The sequence below is a fragment of the Marmota marmota genome, unplaced genomic scaffold (genome assembly GCF_001458135.2).
Source record: "Marmota marmota marmota unplaced genomic scaffold, marMar, whole genome shotgun sequence".
Taxonomy (NCBI): Eukaryota; Metazoa; Chordata; class Mammalia; order Rodentia; family Sciuridae; genus Marmota; species Marmota marmota.
In genome coordinates, this window is record NW_026000005.1 from 36,320,911 (window position 1) to 36,335,532 (window position 14,622).

Genomic DNA, 14,622 nt, shown 5'->3' on the forward strand with positions numbered 1-14,622 from the left:
CATGACTGCACGACTTACTACTATATGGTGACTTATCTGCAGCAGCCAAGGCGTTGTTGGGAGATGATGTGTCCAGTCACATCACTCACTGCTGTTCCTACAGGGCAAAAATGACCTTGGAATGATTAAGCTAGTCCTCATTGGACAGAGTTCCAATGAGCTCCATACCACCTACCGCCAAAGATCACAAATGCAAATTAAGTTGCCAAACCCTTCAATTTCCCTTATAGAAATTCCCCAGTGTTCACTTTTTTTTTTTAAAGAGTCACCAAAATGCGGCTAATCATTCTAGTCCGTCCTTCTGAAAGCCAAGAACCTCAGAACCCTCAAAATGATGGTTTTTGTTTGATGAAAGTGTGTAGTTTAAAATGTGGCTAGGGTCAACAGGCCCTGTAAAAACGTCGGAATATTTCTGCAACAGACCCACGTTGGCTTCTCTCACTAGCCAGGCCCATTCGAGACTGAGGCCTCTAAATTTCATTCCTCTGTTTTCTTCAAGGCCGCCTTTAACATTCATGTTAACTATATTCATCCGTTTAGTACTCTTGTCTGAAGAAGGGGGGTGCGAGGGGAACGCCCCTCGGCCAGCAGACCCCTCTCAGGGCAGTTCCTCCACTACCCTGCAGGGGGCAGTAAGCCCTAAAGAGATTCAAGCCGGGCCACTCCTCGTCCCCTGGAAGAGGGCGAACCTTGAGTCCCAAACCACAGCCCACCCCAGGAACCCCACCTGGCGTCCAGTTTCCATCTCCCCCCCCCCAGAAGAGACTCCGCGGTCCGCCTTTCCATTTCTATAGCACCGGCTGCACCGAGGCATAGTCAGAACACCTCAGCGGGTAACACAGTGAACACCTCCGGTTCGCAGCCCAGCTACACCAAGTAGCAGGCCTAGGAAAAGCCTCACTCACGCCCCCAAAACGCCGAAGTGCGGTCGGAGCGCGCTGCGCACGCGCAGCCCCGCCTACTCTTGGAGGCCTGCCCAAATCCCCGGCTGCGCGCTGTCCATTCTGGGAAAAAGCGTCCCTGCGGGGCCCAACCCGCAGAATCCGCACTGCTCCACGGCGCCCGAACCGGTCCAGACCCTGGCCTAACTTGAGCTCGATACCACCTACCGTCAGCTCCTCTAGAACTCACACCCTCCTCACGGCAGGCCCGTCTGCCCGCGGAAACTGAAAGGCGTAGGGTAGAGACCGATACCCCCCACGGAGGCGGGTCTTCGACGCGGAGGCGGTGTCCAGGCCTGGCGGGGGCGGGGCTTCGGGTTCACTGAGCAACTTGTTAGGAGCGCGGAAGGACTGGAGGGTCACGGCAGCCCTTACTAGGGAGGTTGAGGGGTAGTGGTCCTTCTAGGAGTCAGATCAGCAGCGGAGAAAGAATACCAGAAGAAATGTAGGCGAGTAGGATGTGGGTTTGAATTTGTCAAACCCAGATTACTTCTGTTCCCACCCATACTGTCCAGACTTTTCCTTTTTTAATAAAATGAAAGAATTGGATTTCACCATACTATCTCTGGAGTCTTGGCCGCTAATAGAGCAGTCGAAGAGAGGAGGCTCCTGGGCATAAATTCTGATTTCATCCTTTACCTCCTCTGCATCATCTCACCCTTTATGCACCCCCATACTCATAACCTATCACCACTTGTTAGAGTCTATAAACAAGTCAAAATAACACCTGGCATTTTGCCAGGGGAATGTTAGAGTTGTAAACAAGTCTGGATGGTGCCTGGCAAAATGCCAGAGGGAGTGGTTTGAGAAGTAACAAAAGCGAGCCATTAAGTGTGGAGATTCCTGATTGGTTGACTGATGTAATTAGATAAGCTGTGTGGAATGTATAAATACTGCTCCTGTCCTGCAATAAAAGGCTCCTACTCCTGCTGTATCAATCTACACAAGTTGTTCGTCACCCCCCGGTTATTTTGCTGCAGCCAGACTGCGGCAACCACTGAAGACTTGAAACCCCTCATCAGTACTTTGTACAACTCATGCCTTTGTTCACGCTGGATTCCTGAGCCTGAAAATTTCTCATCTGTTTTCCAAAACCGGAATCCTTGCTTGTCAAGGTCACCCTCAGCACTGCTGCTTTCATAAAGCCTTATTCCCAGAATGAACTACTTCTTCCTCTGCTCCCATGGTATTATTTTTATTACAGATTGCCTTCTGCTTTGCATTTTAATGAGAAATTACATATATCTTTTTAAACCTTAAATACCCGGAGAGGACAAGGACCCCATCATATTCATATTTTAGTTTCAGAACCTAGCACATGAGAAGCATTAATATTTATTAAGTGAATGCTAGGGTTCAGATGACATTAATAGTTTATAGGAAAAATCTCATTCATTCATCATGATCCACTAAACCATGGCCCCTGCTCTATAATAGGCCTAATTAAGAGAAGAAAAGGCAACCCATCCTACTGGGAAATGAGACCTGTAGGTGGGCCCATGACACATACACAGTCCCTCTGAGCCTGGGAGCTGATTCTCAATGAAAGCAGAAAGAGGAGTCTTGATAATTACTTTGACCTAAATCCTTCTCTGCTAGATGCAGGGCATGACTCCCCACAGCCAGGCAACAAGTCTGCGGTCTCTCCTGGCTCAGATGGCCCTCCTTCCTCATCCCCAAGGTCTTCAGACATTGGACAGAGGAAATGAAGGGGCTGGGGAATGCAGGGACACATGTCTTGAATGGGGAAAGGAAGCCCATATTCTTGAGCAGCCTTCTCCCTGGACTTCTGAGACATTTGAGTCTCTTGGGCAACAAAAGAAGATAGCAGCCCCTGACTGAGGCCCCGCTCAAGCCTTGTACCTGCGGGGGGGGGGGGGGAAAAAAAAGTTTGTCAGGTTGTGCTCAAACCAGGGAGTGATAACTTCCTGGCCATGCCCCAGGCAGCTAGGGCCTGATGTCAACTTACCAGAAATAGTGTTCTCCAGAAGAAAGCCCAAGAGTCCAGCCAGAAAGATGGGCTCTGCCAGCAGAGAGCACAGTAACACATCCAAGGGGCTCCAGCCTACAAAGGGTTAGGACCAGTCAGGAAGGGAACTCTAATACTTATTCAGAGCCAAGGAGTCTTATCCTTCCAGACTTAAACCTAAGTCTTGGACTAAAGACAGACCTTTCTAAATTGTCATTATACTTCCCTTATCTTTTATCCCTCTACTCTCCATTTTCCTCACTGAGGCCCTTTCTCAAGGTTCCTTGCTCAACACCCTATCTCCTGAGCATCCATACAACCTTCACATATGCTTAGATATGCTTTGATTGTTCCAGGCTTCATTTCTCTGGGATTTTGGTATTAAAATCCCCAACCTTATCTCCTATTCCTTATACCTGCTATATTTTATCTTAAGTCTCCCAACCTCTGTACTATTGGCTTTTTGAGCCAGATGAGGGACTGTCCTATGCATTGAAGGATTCTTTTTTTTTTGGGGGGGGGGGGGCGGGTACTGGGGATTGAACTCAGGTGCTCTACCACTGAACTACATTCCCAGGACCCTCTTTTTTCATTTTGAGACAGGGTCTCACAAGTTGCCCAGGAAATATAGCAACATCTCTCCCTGTACTAATTGCTAGTAACAATACTCCCTTCCCTCATTTGCAGTAGTCAAAAGTGTTTTCCCCAACATTGCTAAATGTTCCCCATAGGGGAAAAATCACCCCCAGTTGAAAACCATTGCTCTAGATAAGCTAAGCTATTGGCTGCTCTCCTACTTCTAAGTCTTTGTTTATCATCAAAAATGATCTTTTTACCAAATATGTTTACCATCCTTCAAGACCAGCTTAATGTTACTGGATCACCATTGAGCCACAGCTCTTTATCTAAATCTTTCTTGTTATTTTCCTGCATACCTCATGTCTTTTACTAGACTATAACATCTAGAATTCCTTTGTATCCCAAGTTGCTAGCATGGTGTTCAACAAATGGATAAATTATTTATTCCAAAGCCCAGAGAAGATTGTGGGGCCAGGAGTCCAAACAGTACTTTTCCACTACTGAACAACTCCTCTTTCCCTCTCCACCTACCTGTGTTAAGTGGGACTGGGGCTTCCCGAAGCCATCTTGGCAGCAACAGGGCCATAAAGATGGAAAAGCCCACAATGAAGACATTCCGTCCAGAGTCAATGTCAGCTAGGTGGAAACTGGAGAATCCAGCAGACAGAACCACAGCCTGGGTCACCCCTAGTACCCCACCTGTCTCATATAGAAAAAAAATCAAGAGGGTTGAGAGAGGGAGAGGACACAGTGTATCGTGGGCAGGCAGATTATAATGGGGGGACTACCAAAAGGCCTTTTTCAGATTTTTCAGGAGTCCCAAAAGTCCATTCAAGAAACCAAGATGTTGGGTCAAAACAATGAGGGCAGCTGACACATGTTCATATCCACCCATCCAGGAAGGCTATTTAGAGAGAAAGGATGCCTGACAATACACCCACTCACCAAGCACAGGCAGCGGGATTGTAGTGAGGAACTGAGTCAGTCTAGGGGAGAGCCCAAGCCCCATGCAGAGCAGCCCCACTATGTGGGTCACTCTCTGAGATCCAGCCTGCAGGAAGAGATACTAGAAACAGCCACTTCCTTGGACTGTCCCAGATCCTTGCCTGGCTGACTCCTTCTCATCATTTAGATCCCAACTTTAATGTTACCATCCAAGTAGCATTGTAACCACTCTCTGTCTAAAGATGCCTTCTCTGCTCAGCCACTATTCCACAACTTTGTTTTCTTAATAGCACTATCACTCTCTGAAATCACCTTATTTACTTTATTTTCTTCTCCTGAGGAAGTCCCCAAGAGAGTATGACTTTATCTGACTTGTTCTTCACTGGAACCCCAGCCTTGGTAGAGTGCCAGCTGTCTCTGATGTGGTAATTTGTTGTCTTGGCCTCATTGCTAGCCTCTTACCACTTCTAGGTACAGCCCTAAGTGAAGTCATTAATGTGAACTGCCTAAGTGCTGGGCACAGCTGGCAAACAGTCAATGTGTTCTCTACTTTCTACTGAACCTCCAGTTCCCCACCCCTGTCCCAGGTTCCCATACCTGGAAAAGACTCACTGTGCCCACATTAGGGAAGCTGGATGCTGTGCCCATGGGGCTCCCCAGCAGCCCAGCCAGCACACTGCCCAGCCCCTCCAGGCTCAGCCCTCGATTGCAAGCATGTGGAGGTGGAGGAGGCAAGTGCAGCAGCTGGCCACACAGAGCATAGCAGCCCAGGGAACTGGTGGAGGCTGCCAGGGCCATAGAGATGCCTGCAGTCAGAGCCCTGGGTGTCAACAAGGGCCAGTCCCATTCTCCTGAGGAGGGAAAGGAGCCACCTTAAGGCCAGACTCAATTCTGGAACACCCCTCTACCTACAACAGCCTGTGCCATAAGAATGCTAGAAGCCATTGTCTTTGAAGATATCTTGGGACAAAACCCCTGAACTCTAAGGAGAAAGACCCATCTCTTTACTGTGGTCTACAAGACTTTCTTTGGTTTGACCCTTAGCACTCTCTCTCTAGCCTCATCTGCCAAACTTCACCTCAGTTTCCTCACCCTAGACACACTACCTTTGCTTTAGGCCCTGGACTTGCAGTGCTCCTTGCCACCACAGTGTCTTTGTACATGCTATTCTCTTCATCCACAATATTCTCTCCTGCCTCCTGACAGTTAGCTCCTACTCATTTCTCAGATCTCTGCTCAATGACCACGGAAGAACACCTTTCCAGACTTTCCTGATGATGTCAAATCTCCCATTATTAGCTCTCACCATGCAATGTAGCTCCTTTTTTTCCCTCTCAATACTGGGATGGAATCCAATAGTAGAGATGGAATCTCTACTACTGAGCTACACATCCCCTCACCCCCTTTTTAAAAATATTTCTTTTTTTTAGTTGTACATGGACACAATACCTTTACTTTATTTATTTTATGTGGTACTAAGGATCAAACCCAGTGCCTGACACATATGTGGCAAGCACTCCCCCATTGAGCCACAACCCCGGTCGCTAGCCCCTCTTTTTAATTTTTTATTTTGAGACAGGGCCTCCCTGAGCAGCTCAGGCTGGCCTCTAACTTGTGATCCTCCTACTGCAGCCTCCTGGGTCACTAGGATTATAGGCATGTACCACCATGCCTGGCTAGTGTAATTCCTCTTGAGTATACTTACCACAATTGCAATTCCACATTTACTCAGGTCCTTATTTAATTAGTATCTATATTCCCCAATTGACTGCCAGTCTCATGAAGGCAGATACTATGTCATATTCATCACTATGTCCCCTGCCACATGCCTAGCACACAATCAGCACTCAAAAGAGCCTTATTAATTGATGGGCCAGGTTTGATCCCTAACAGTACAATAGGTAAATAGATGAATGAGGACATTTTGCATACTATGCCTCAAAAATAATCTTTCTACATAGATCACCAGCTGAAAAGCCCTTGGAGCTCAGTAATGTAAATGTGTAAGTTGGGTAAGGAGTGAGCAGTGGAGCTATATATGTCTGTCTCAACACCAACCCCAATAAAATGCTGCAGGGAGGGGCTGGATTGCCCCTCAGGCTGGCAATTTCTCTTTCCTGTGTGTTTTAAGAAACACAAGAAGTGAAATCCACCAAATCTAAGTTCAAAGAAATAGATACCTTGATTTGAGTAAGAGGACAAGGGCCTAGGAAAGAACCTACCTGGGTGAGGCAGCCAAAACCATGGTGCCTGGGTGGGGGCAGACAGCTGCAGGGGGATGATGCTGAGACCCAGGAGGGCAGAAATGACCCACACACAGGCCACAGGGATCAGCACCTGAGGGGCAAGACTGAGACAGGAAAGAGCTCCTCCCCCAGAACCTTGTGAACCAGCTTTGATTGGGTAGACAGAAGCCCAAAACTCGGGGGCCAGGGAGCATTCTGTGCCAGCCCTTCTAGCCTCAACTACCCATCCCCCACATACCGAGAGGAACCGAAAGGCAGGGACATGAATATGAGTTGAAAAGGTTGAAGTTGGCCTCCAGGGACATGGGGGTACCTGGAAGGAGCCCAGGTGCTGAGAACAGACCACCATGAGCAGGATAAGCCTAGAAGAGAGAAGCAGCTTTAGGGACAAGAGGCAGCAGAATCCTGAGGGATGGCAATGAAGGTGGGAGTGAGAAGAATATCATAAAAAGGGTCCTAGCACCACAAAAATAAAGGGGGTCCTAGCAAAGAAAATTCCATGAAAGGGGTAGAGAGGTACATGGGGGACATGAAGAGACAGTAAGACTCTCAAGGAGACTGGATGAATCAAGAAAAAACCTTGGATTTGAAGTCTAAAAGGTGGTGTCCCTGCCCAGACTGTTGCTGATTCTGATAGGGCCAGCAGCTCTGTCCTCCCCCAGTCCCGCACACCCCACTAGGCACTATCCTGTGCCTCAGGACTCACGTACAGCAAGGCCAGGCCCCAGTGAGCAGAGCAGAATTGGGCCACCTCCCTGTGGGCAGAGAGCCCTGCCACAACCAGGCTGGGGGCCAGCACCAGGGGCCCACAGTGTAGGAACAGGCGTCCAGGGGCCCCTAGCAGCCCCAGCATGCCTTGCAGCAGCCCAGATACCACCACTGCCCCTGAAACCTGGTAGAAAAGAGAAGATGAAGAAAAAACTTTCTGCTCAGTAAAGTTAACCTCAGCCTGGATTTGCTAACCTCAGGGACGGGACCCTGCCCCAACTTCTTTCCCCAGAGTATCTCAGAGTATCTGCATAATGGAAATGAGAACCTCCCAGGCCTGGGCCACCTTAACCCTCCTGCTTCCCATCCCTAGGCACTCACCTCTCGAAGAGAAGTGTTCCAGAGCTCCAGGCTGTGGCAGCCAGGCCTCCTACACAGGTGCAACACAACGGAGCCTGGGAATAGTTTAGGGCATGAAAAGGAGAAAAGTAAATGGGATGGAAACCCATGGCTCTCCAGTCCTCACTGGTGTCTGGCACAACTCCAAGACCCTAAGCGCCCAGAAGTCCCACTACTGCCCAACCTCAATCCTGGGCCCAACTCTCCATGTATGCTCAGATGAGCTCTCAACTCCCCTGCACCATCACCCTTGCTCTGTACTCACTATTTCCAGGTGTCTGGATGGCCAGAGGTAGCTTCTGGCTGGTCAGCACCAGAGCAGGGATAAGGAACTCTAAGGATGGAGCCTGGACAAGAGGCAGCCTGTAGGAACAGCAGCCCTAGCAGCTCTGGAAACATGTGGCAGCCAATAGTACTCCCCCCTATGCCTCTCCTCCCCCTGGAGCCATCACCCTCTCTCCAAGGGGTTCCCTCACCTGCTGCCCATCCCAGTTTGTAGGACTGTAGACACACCACATGAAAAGAAACTGGAGGCCAGGAGCTGAGCAGGGGGGTAAGAGAGTCCTCCTGGGGGAAGACTACGAAGCAGGAGCAGGTGGGAGGCACAGAGCAGAGAAGCCAGGACCAGGAAATGCTGCAGGTGGAGGAATGGGGAGGGACAGTCTTCGAAATTCCTATTTCTAGAGGGCTTTCATGCCACATGATTCTCCCCAAGCACCCCCTTCAGCTAGCACCAACTTCTGTACCTCTACTTCCTACCTGCAGAGCCAGAAGACAGCTGAGGCCCCAGGTGGGAGGCCCACATGGAGAGGCCCAAGTGTGGGAAGAGGAATTCTGGGGAACAGCCAGTGGCCGTGGTAGGGAAACTGGGGCATCCTGGGAGCCCACAGAGTGGAGTGGAATGGGATGAAGGTGTGATCGGCTCATGCTGCCCTGCCTTTGTGGTATCTTGGCTGCCCTGAGCCAGAGTTAAGTACAGAGTAAGAGGTAGGAGTTTGGGTGAGGTTAGTTGCCAGAAGTGGGGAGGGGGTGGGGGTTTCAATGAAGCGGAGCAAAGGGATGAGGGTTTGGGGGCTGGACGCGGCCCTTTCACCTTTGCCCAGTTCTTGTGCAAATTCCATCAGCCATTAACTGGGGAGCTGAGTTCTGGACCCCTCCCCCAAGAATCTTCATTCCCTGCTCCTAGACCAGGCTCTGGAAGGTAGGAGAACATGGACAACTATCAAAATAGCCTGGAAAGGTTTTGCAGACTATTTCCTCCCACAACCATTTATAACCATCCCTATTAGATCCACACTTTTCAACCATATCAGGACAGGTCCCTGGATCATCTCAAAATGAAACTCATGAGCTGGATGCAGTGGAGCACAGCTGTAATTCCAACAACTTCAGAGGCTGAGGAAGGAGGATCACAAGTTAGAGGCCAGCCTGGGGGCAAGTTAGGGAGACCCTGTCTCAAAAACAAACAAACAAACAAACAAACTGGGGATGTAGCTCAGGGTTAAAAGGCCTCAGGGTCCAATCCCCAGTACTGGGGGGGCGGGGAATGGCAAAAACCTCATGGATAATATGCCCCAAATCACACACAACTATGACCCAAACTCCATGTTATATATTCTCTGTAAGAAATAAATTTATAACAACATGTATTTTAATGCCTAAAAGCTTGGACATGGATAAACCAGAAGACAACGGAGCATTCCAAGTCCCACACCCATATGTAGAATCTTTGAGGATGTGACAGCTACTGTGGCAGCTAATAATGGGACTTAACTGGCAACTGAGTAACTCAGATGCTACCTTCAGTACTTGATCAAGTGGTGACTTGATGTCGCAAAATGGCCGACAAACTCTTGGTAAAGCAATGAACATGACAAATCTGTTTTAATTTTCATAGAAGTTCATACCTGACAAATCAAGTCTTCTTCAAAATGTACAAATTCATGTTTATACATAAAAAGATAGTTCCAGGCTCAATACGGACTTCAACATGCACAATAACCATCTAAGTCATCCAAAATTTGTCTTGGGAATTCTTCCTAGCAAGAGATGTCTTGAGTATCTGAGAATGTCTAGCATCCTGCCCAGGCCGACTAAATGCCCCATACATCCCCCCTTAAATTCTTGACAACCAAAAAATAACTGATATTGCCAAAATGGCCCATAGAGGGCAGTGCCACCATGTTGTTCATGATCTTCAGCAGCCTAACCTGCTGGGCCACCACCCAATCTGTTCTTCCAATGACAACCTAGCTTCAGCATTCTTTTAGCAACACCTTTCACCATGTCAGCCAAGTGAAGAGGCCGTCAGCACCAGCACAGAAAGGTATCCTTGGAGTTGCCCTCAAGAAGCTTAGGGGACTGCTAGATACTTGGTCTCACAAGGGTAGTGCTCACATGCCACAGACAAGGCCAACCCTGGACATGGGACAGCCATCATTTGTGTCCCACGGCACCCCAAGTAAAGCAGGGCTAGGGCCCTAGGGTGCTGGAAGCAGGGTCAAAGAGAAGTTTGAAATGGGAACCTATGACTCTCAAATGATACATTAAGTAAACTGGGGTTCAAGGAAAACAGCTGCAAGATGATGGAATCAGAAAATAGGGAGGCTTGGAAGGCAAACACAGGAGGAAAGATCTTCAAGGCTGCCGCAGAAGGAAAAGTCCAGGCCATGCAACTGAAACTGTTTATTGAAATCTCAGTTCTATAAAAGCATGAAAAACCCAGATACAAAGCAATAGCCGGAAAGGCCTGTGAAGAGAACACCTGGAGAGAAACTGGAAGAGAGGGAGTTACGGAGCAGGGTACTAAGAGGTTGGAGACAGAAGGTCAAAGTTGAAGGTCCCAGCAGTCTATGGGTGTAGAAAGGCTTTCCTGACTCACCCATCTTTCCCTAAGCAGATTTCACCTTGGTCCCATCAGTCCCTGGCTCTTCTGTCTCTGGGACATCACACAAGCCCATGTGGACATTTCCTTTCTCCCCTCGCCCTAGTTCCCCCATCTCCTGACCTTTTCTTTTTCACCCAAGGAAACTCAAAAGCAAAAGCCTAGAAGAGCCCCAGCGACCCAAAATGGGGGCTTCTCCTCTGCCATTTGTGACATGCCCGTGGTCACCAAGCTGAAGTTTTCCCTGACACCATCACTGCCCTGGGTCAAGCAGCCAGCCATTAAGGTCTGGGAGAGTGAATGACCTTTTATAGCCTTTCTGCCCCTCAATCCCCTAAGCTTTTACCCAGGAGGACAGGGGATCAGCCAAAGACCCAGAGAGGTAGCGAGGATTTAAGTCAAACTTCCCTCTCCCAGGTTCTCAGGGACTCCCAAATCCTCTTAATGCACTCCTCAGAGCTCTACCTAGCCTGGGAAAATGAAAGACTTGAGACGAGCCAGCTCCATGACACTGAAAAGGGAACACTGCTGGGGATGGGTGAGTGGAGAAGCCATTGGGCTCCAGGGCCAAGGTGGAGCCAGGCCATGGGTGTGGTACCAGGGGCTGGGAGGCCCAGCAGACACCGTGCGATTGGGGTGGTGGCAGGCACGGCAGGTTGGAGGATCTCTCTGGACATTCTGGCAAAGGTGGCAGTTATGGAGAAGTGTGGGTGGGGCAGGGGGATCTGGGGGAGGTAGTGTTGGGGGGGTCAGTGAGGCCAAAAGACTGCCCCAGAGTGAACGTAGCCCTACGTCGCCTTCCATGCAGGTGGAGATGTTAACAGAAGACGGCAGGCACTGTGGCACAGAAGTTGGTAAACAGGGCTCCAAGAGGCCCTTGGAGGTCAGTCCAAGGTCAGGAGGGCCAGGTGGGGGACTGCAAGACAGCCCCAAGGACTGGTGTATTACAGCCACTGATGCCACAGCCAAGGCCACACTGCTCACGTATGCCATGGCTAACAGACAGGAGAACTGCAGGAGAGAAGGCAAGAAAGCACCAGTTTGCTTATTTTAACACACACACCCATCTTCTATAAAAATATTTTTTCAAATCAGAGCTCTCCAAAGCTCCTCTAACTTCCCCTCACTCATCTACTTCCCAAGCCCCATTTCCTAAGCCTTTCAGTGTTTTGCTTTACAACACCTACACATCAGCCCATTCAAGATCCCTCTCCTTTCTAACCCCTCCTCACCTTAACCAGCCTCTGGCAGAGGGAGCCCAGAGCCAGCTGCCAGGTTGGTTGCTCCAGCAGCACACACAAATCTGTGTAGGTGTACCAGCCCCGCCGTCGACCCTGCTGCTCAGCCACACTGGTGGGAGAGAAGAAGAGAAACAGAGTCTTCAACTCTGCTGCAGCTATACTAGGGACACCTTCTTACCCCTCAGGACCCACCAGAAAGTACTGCAGAACTCAAATTTAAGTGCTCAGATTCCAGAAGCAAAGAAAAAGACCAAAATCTGTATTTTATTTTTATTTTTGCAGTGCTGGAAAGGTACATATTTCCAATAATCTACTCTCAGCCTCCTAAAAGAGGGCAGGCAGGTTTAGGAATCACCACCTTGGGCAACTCTCTTATTTGTTTCCTTCCTACCCCAAGTCACACAGACCCTCATTTCTAGATTCTATGGCTTAGGCCTTAGCTTCTCAATCCCTCAAGCCTTTCTTTTTGATTCATAGAACATACCAACTCTCCAGCCAGCTCAGCACCTCAAAGATCTCCCTCGGGTCAGCGTACAGACTCCAGTCCTGTGGGCAAGAGGATGTGAGCCACAGTCATCTGAGAACATGAGCCATGGCAGAAACTACAACCTCTACATAGCTGACATTTACTCTGTATTTACATTACTGTCTCAAGAGCTTTTACATAAGCTGATATAATACACAAAATACCTACTTTCACATTATACCCTATATTAAGGTCAAAGACAGAAAATAACCCAGAGAATGGTCCATGTCCACAGAGCTTAGAGTGTAGAGGCAGAATAAGTTTGGAAGCAAACAGTCAGAGCCCAACATGACAGGTCTGACTCAGTGTGCCCTGTGGGGTCCTAGAAGAATAAAGGAGGGAAGGAAGTACTCTACTTCTGGCCTCACCACTCCAGGAACTTCCTAAAGGTTAATCCTGAAAGGATAAGAAGGTAAAACAATTAACAAAAAGGCACAAAGAGGACAGGCAAAAAGAGAAATGAAAAAAACAGCAGAAAACTGAGAGAGAACAAAGAACAAAAGGAAGGAACAGACGGACCAGGGGAAAAAAGTGAGAGACAGAATAGCTACTTGCCATGGCACGTAGGAAGCTCCTCTCCAAGGCGTTGAGAGTGGGCACAGCCACACCTCCAGCAGCTCCCCATTCATCATTGAAAACCTCCTCTTCCTCCCCTTCATCATAGAGGTACTTACTGGCCACCATCTGCATAGGAACCAGAAGTGGCATCAATAGAGCTTGTGCCAGGTTCCTGGCTCACCAGAGAGATGAAGGAGAGGGGCACCTCACCATGGAGATCAAGAACAAGTCCGAGGATGACACATGCTGCAGGTAGTCCGGGTTTCGGTGCCGGAGCCGCTCAATGTATACCAGAGCTAGCATCATGGCACACGGGGAAATGCACGCCTCCCTAGGAGGTGGAAAGAATCAGTAACTAAAGCCAAGGGTCATTCGGCTCTCACAATTCTTACAACACCCATCTCTACATCTTCTCTTTAGAGACAATATTCTCCCCTTTATAGGGCCCAAAAACTCTCATCCTAGTTGATCCTCAGTTCCTGGCTCACCGTGACACATGAGCTACATAGTTCTTCTGGAGTCGGCGAATAGGACTGGGGGCTGCTTTCTGGAGCAGTTCTACTGCAATGTCTATAAAGGGAAGAAGGAAGACAAAGTGAACAAATGACTCCCACACCAGGCCCCACTGCTATCAGTAAAAACCCAGGTCTATGTTATCTGAGGCCTTGGGTACAAAATAAAGAGCAAATGGTCTCAAGATGAGACAAAAAGCCCTAAGTTTGAATTTCAGATCTTTCCAGCAGGAAGGCTAATTCCCTGTCAATTCAAATGGATCATATCTGTCTTTTGCTGATGTTTGTCTAAGAAATAGACATACCCAAGGGAAATCCCTAGAAAACTAAGTTTCTGATATATGAATGCAAAGAAATACCAGGGTGGTGTAGCTCAGTGGTAGAATATGTGCCTAGCATGTGTAAGGCTCTGGATTCAATCCCCAATACTACACACACAAAAATAGCAGGCCTGGGTGCCTGTTACAAGTCCCAGATACTTGGGAGGCTGAGGCAGGAGAATGACTTGGGCTCATAAACTGGAGACCAGCCTGAAGAACAAAAAAAAAGGGCCCCCATCTCAAAAACAAAAACAAAACACTGGCTGTGAAATGTTGTTTATTCTCAGGGGCTAGAAGAACATGAGCTATAACCTGCATTCTTGAACCAAGTACCAATGAGCTAGCTTTGATGAAACAGTATACAGCTCTGGGAGTAAACTAGAGGTATCTGGGTGACTGCTGACAGCCCCTCTCTTACCCTCATCATTTGCCCAGTCATTGCCTAACCTGCTACAGGGCTAGAGAGCTCCTCCAGGTTGCAGTCAGTCTCCCAGTCCCAGCCATAGTACAGTCTCCTTCGGATCCGAGCATTCAGCTTCTGGTGTCCTGGGAGGAACTAAAAAACAGGGCAGGAGGGGGTGGAGAGTGAACTGTAGAGAAGAGTATAATGAAGATCCTGGCTCTCCTTAGGTGGTAAGGGTCCGCTTTGCTGCTAGGGGCCTTATGCCCCACTCAGTTCCTAGTTCTTTGGACTGTCTGCAAATGGCAGTCTGTGCCACAGGGGAGGAAAACACAAAGCCCTATTGAGAGCTCCCCGGTGACAGTCTCCAAAATGGGCCCCTAGTCCAGCCACC

General features: G+C 48.8%; 3 protein-coding genes across 13 annotated transcripts in view; all 3 read right to left on the reverse strand.

The window, feature by feature from the left end:
- The window catches only part of Nhej1 (non-homologous end joining factor 1), an 87,879-nt gene extending 86,432 nt beyond the window's left edge, over positions 1-1,447 (reverse strand). The window contains exon 1 of one of the 4 annotated variants that reach the window (XM_048808579.1): positions 1,110-1,447. The gene's annotated coding sequence lies outside the window, so the exon portion shown is untranslated. Of the gene's footprint in view, positions 1-18; positions 715-1,109 lie in introns of those variants that run through there. The other 3 variants (XM_048808577.1, XM_015481405.2, XM_048808578.1) reach the window with 3 other exon arrangements.
- An 813-nt stretch (positions 1,448-2,260) lies between these two features.
- Slc23a3 (solute carrier family 23 member 3) lies at positions 2,261-10,287 on the reverse strand. Of its 8 annotated transcripts, none has more exons than XM_048808572.1 (12): positions 8,547-10,287; positions 8,264-8,421; positions 8,053-8,150; positions 7,770-7,843; positions 7,391-7,572; positions 6,994-7,042; positions 6,657-6,771; positions 5,032-5,285; positions 4,435-4,555; positions 4,021-4,188; positions 2,911-3,006; positions 2,261-2,804 (listed from the first exon to the last, which is right to left on the reverse strand). In XM_048808572.1, exons 1-12 carry the CDS (start codon positions 8,712-8,714, stop codon positions 2,512-2,514), a joined length of 1,776 nt encoding a protein of 591 aa, XP_048664529.1. In that variant the 5' UTR covers positions 8,715-10,287; the 3' UTR covers positions 2,261-2,511. The 8 variants fall into 8 exon arrangements, with proteins under 8 accessions (XP_048664529.1, XP_015336892.1, XP_048664528.1 ...); XM_015481406.2 differs by having other exon boundaries at positions 4,435-4,540; positions 6,919-7,042; XM_048808571.1 differs by having other exon boundaries at positions 6,919-7,042.
- Positions 10,288-10,457: 170 nt separating this feature from the next.
- On the reverse strand, positions 10,458-14,616 carry Cnppd1 (cyclin Pas1/PHO80 domain containing 1). The gene is made up of 7 exons (XM_015481409.1): positions 14,276-14,616; positions 13,485-13,566; positions 13,207-13,327; positions 12,994-13,122; positions 12,397-12,458; positions 11,904-12,021; positions 10,458-11,682 (listed from the first exon to the last, which is right to left on the reverse strand). The coding sequence occupies exons 3-7, from the start codon at positions 13,300-13,302 to the stop codon at positions 11,137-11,139; spliced, it is 951 nt and encodes a 316-aa protein (XP_015336895.1). The 5' UTR covers positions 13,303-13,327; positions 13,485-13,566; positions 14,276-14,616; the 3' UTR covers positions 10,458-11,136.
- Between the last annotated feature and the right edge of the window lie 6 nt (positions 14,617-14,622).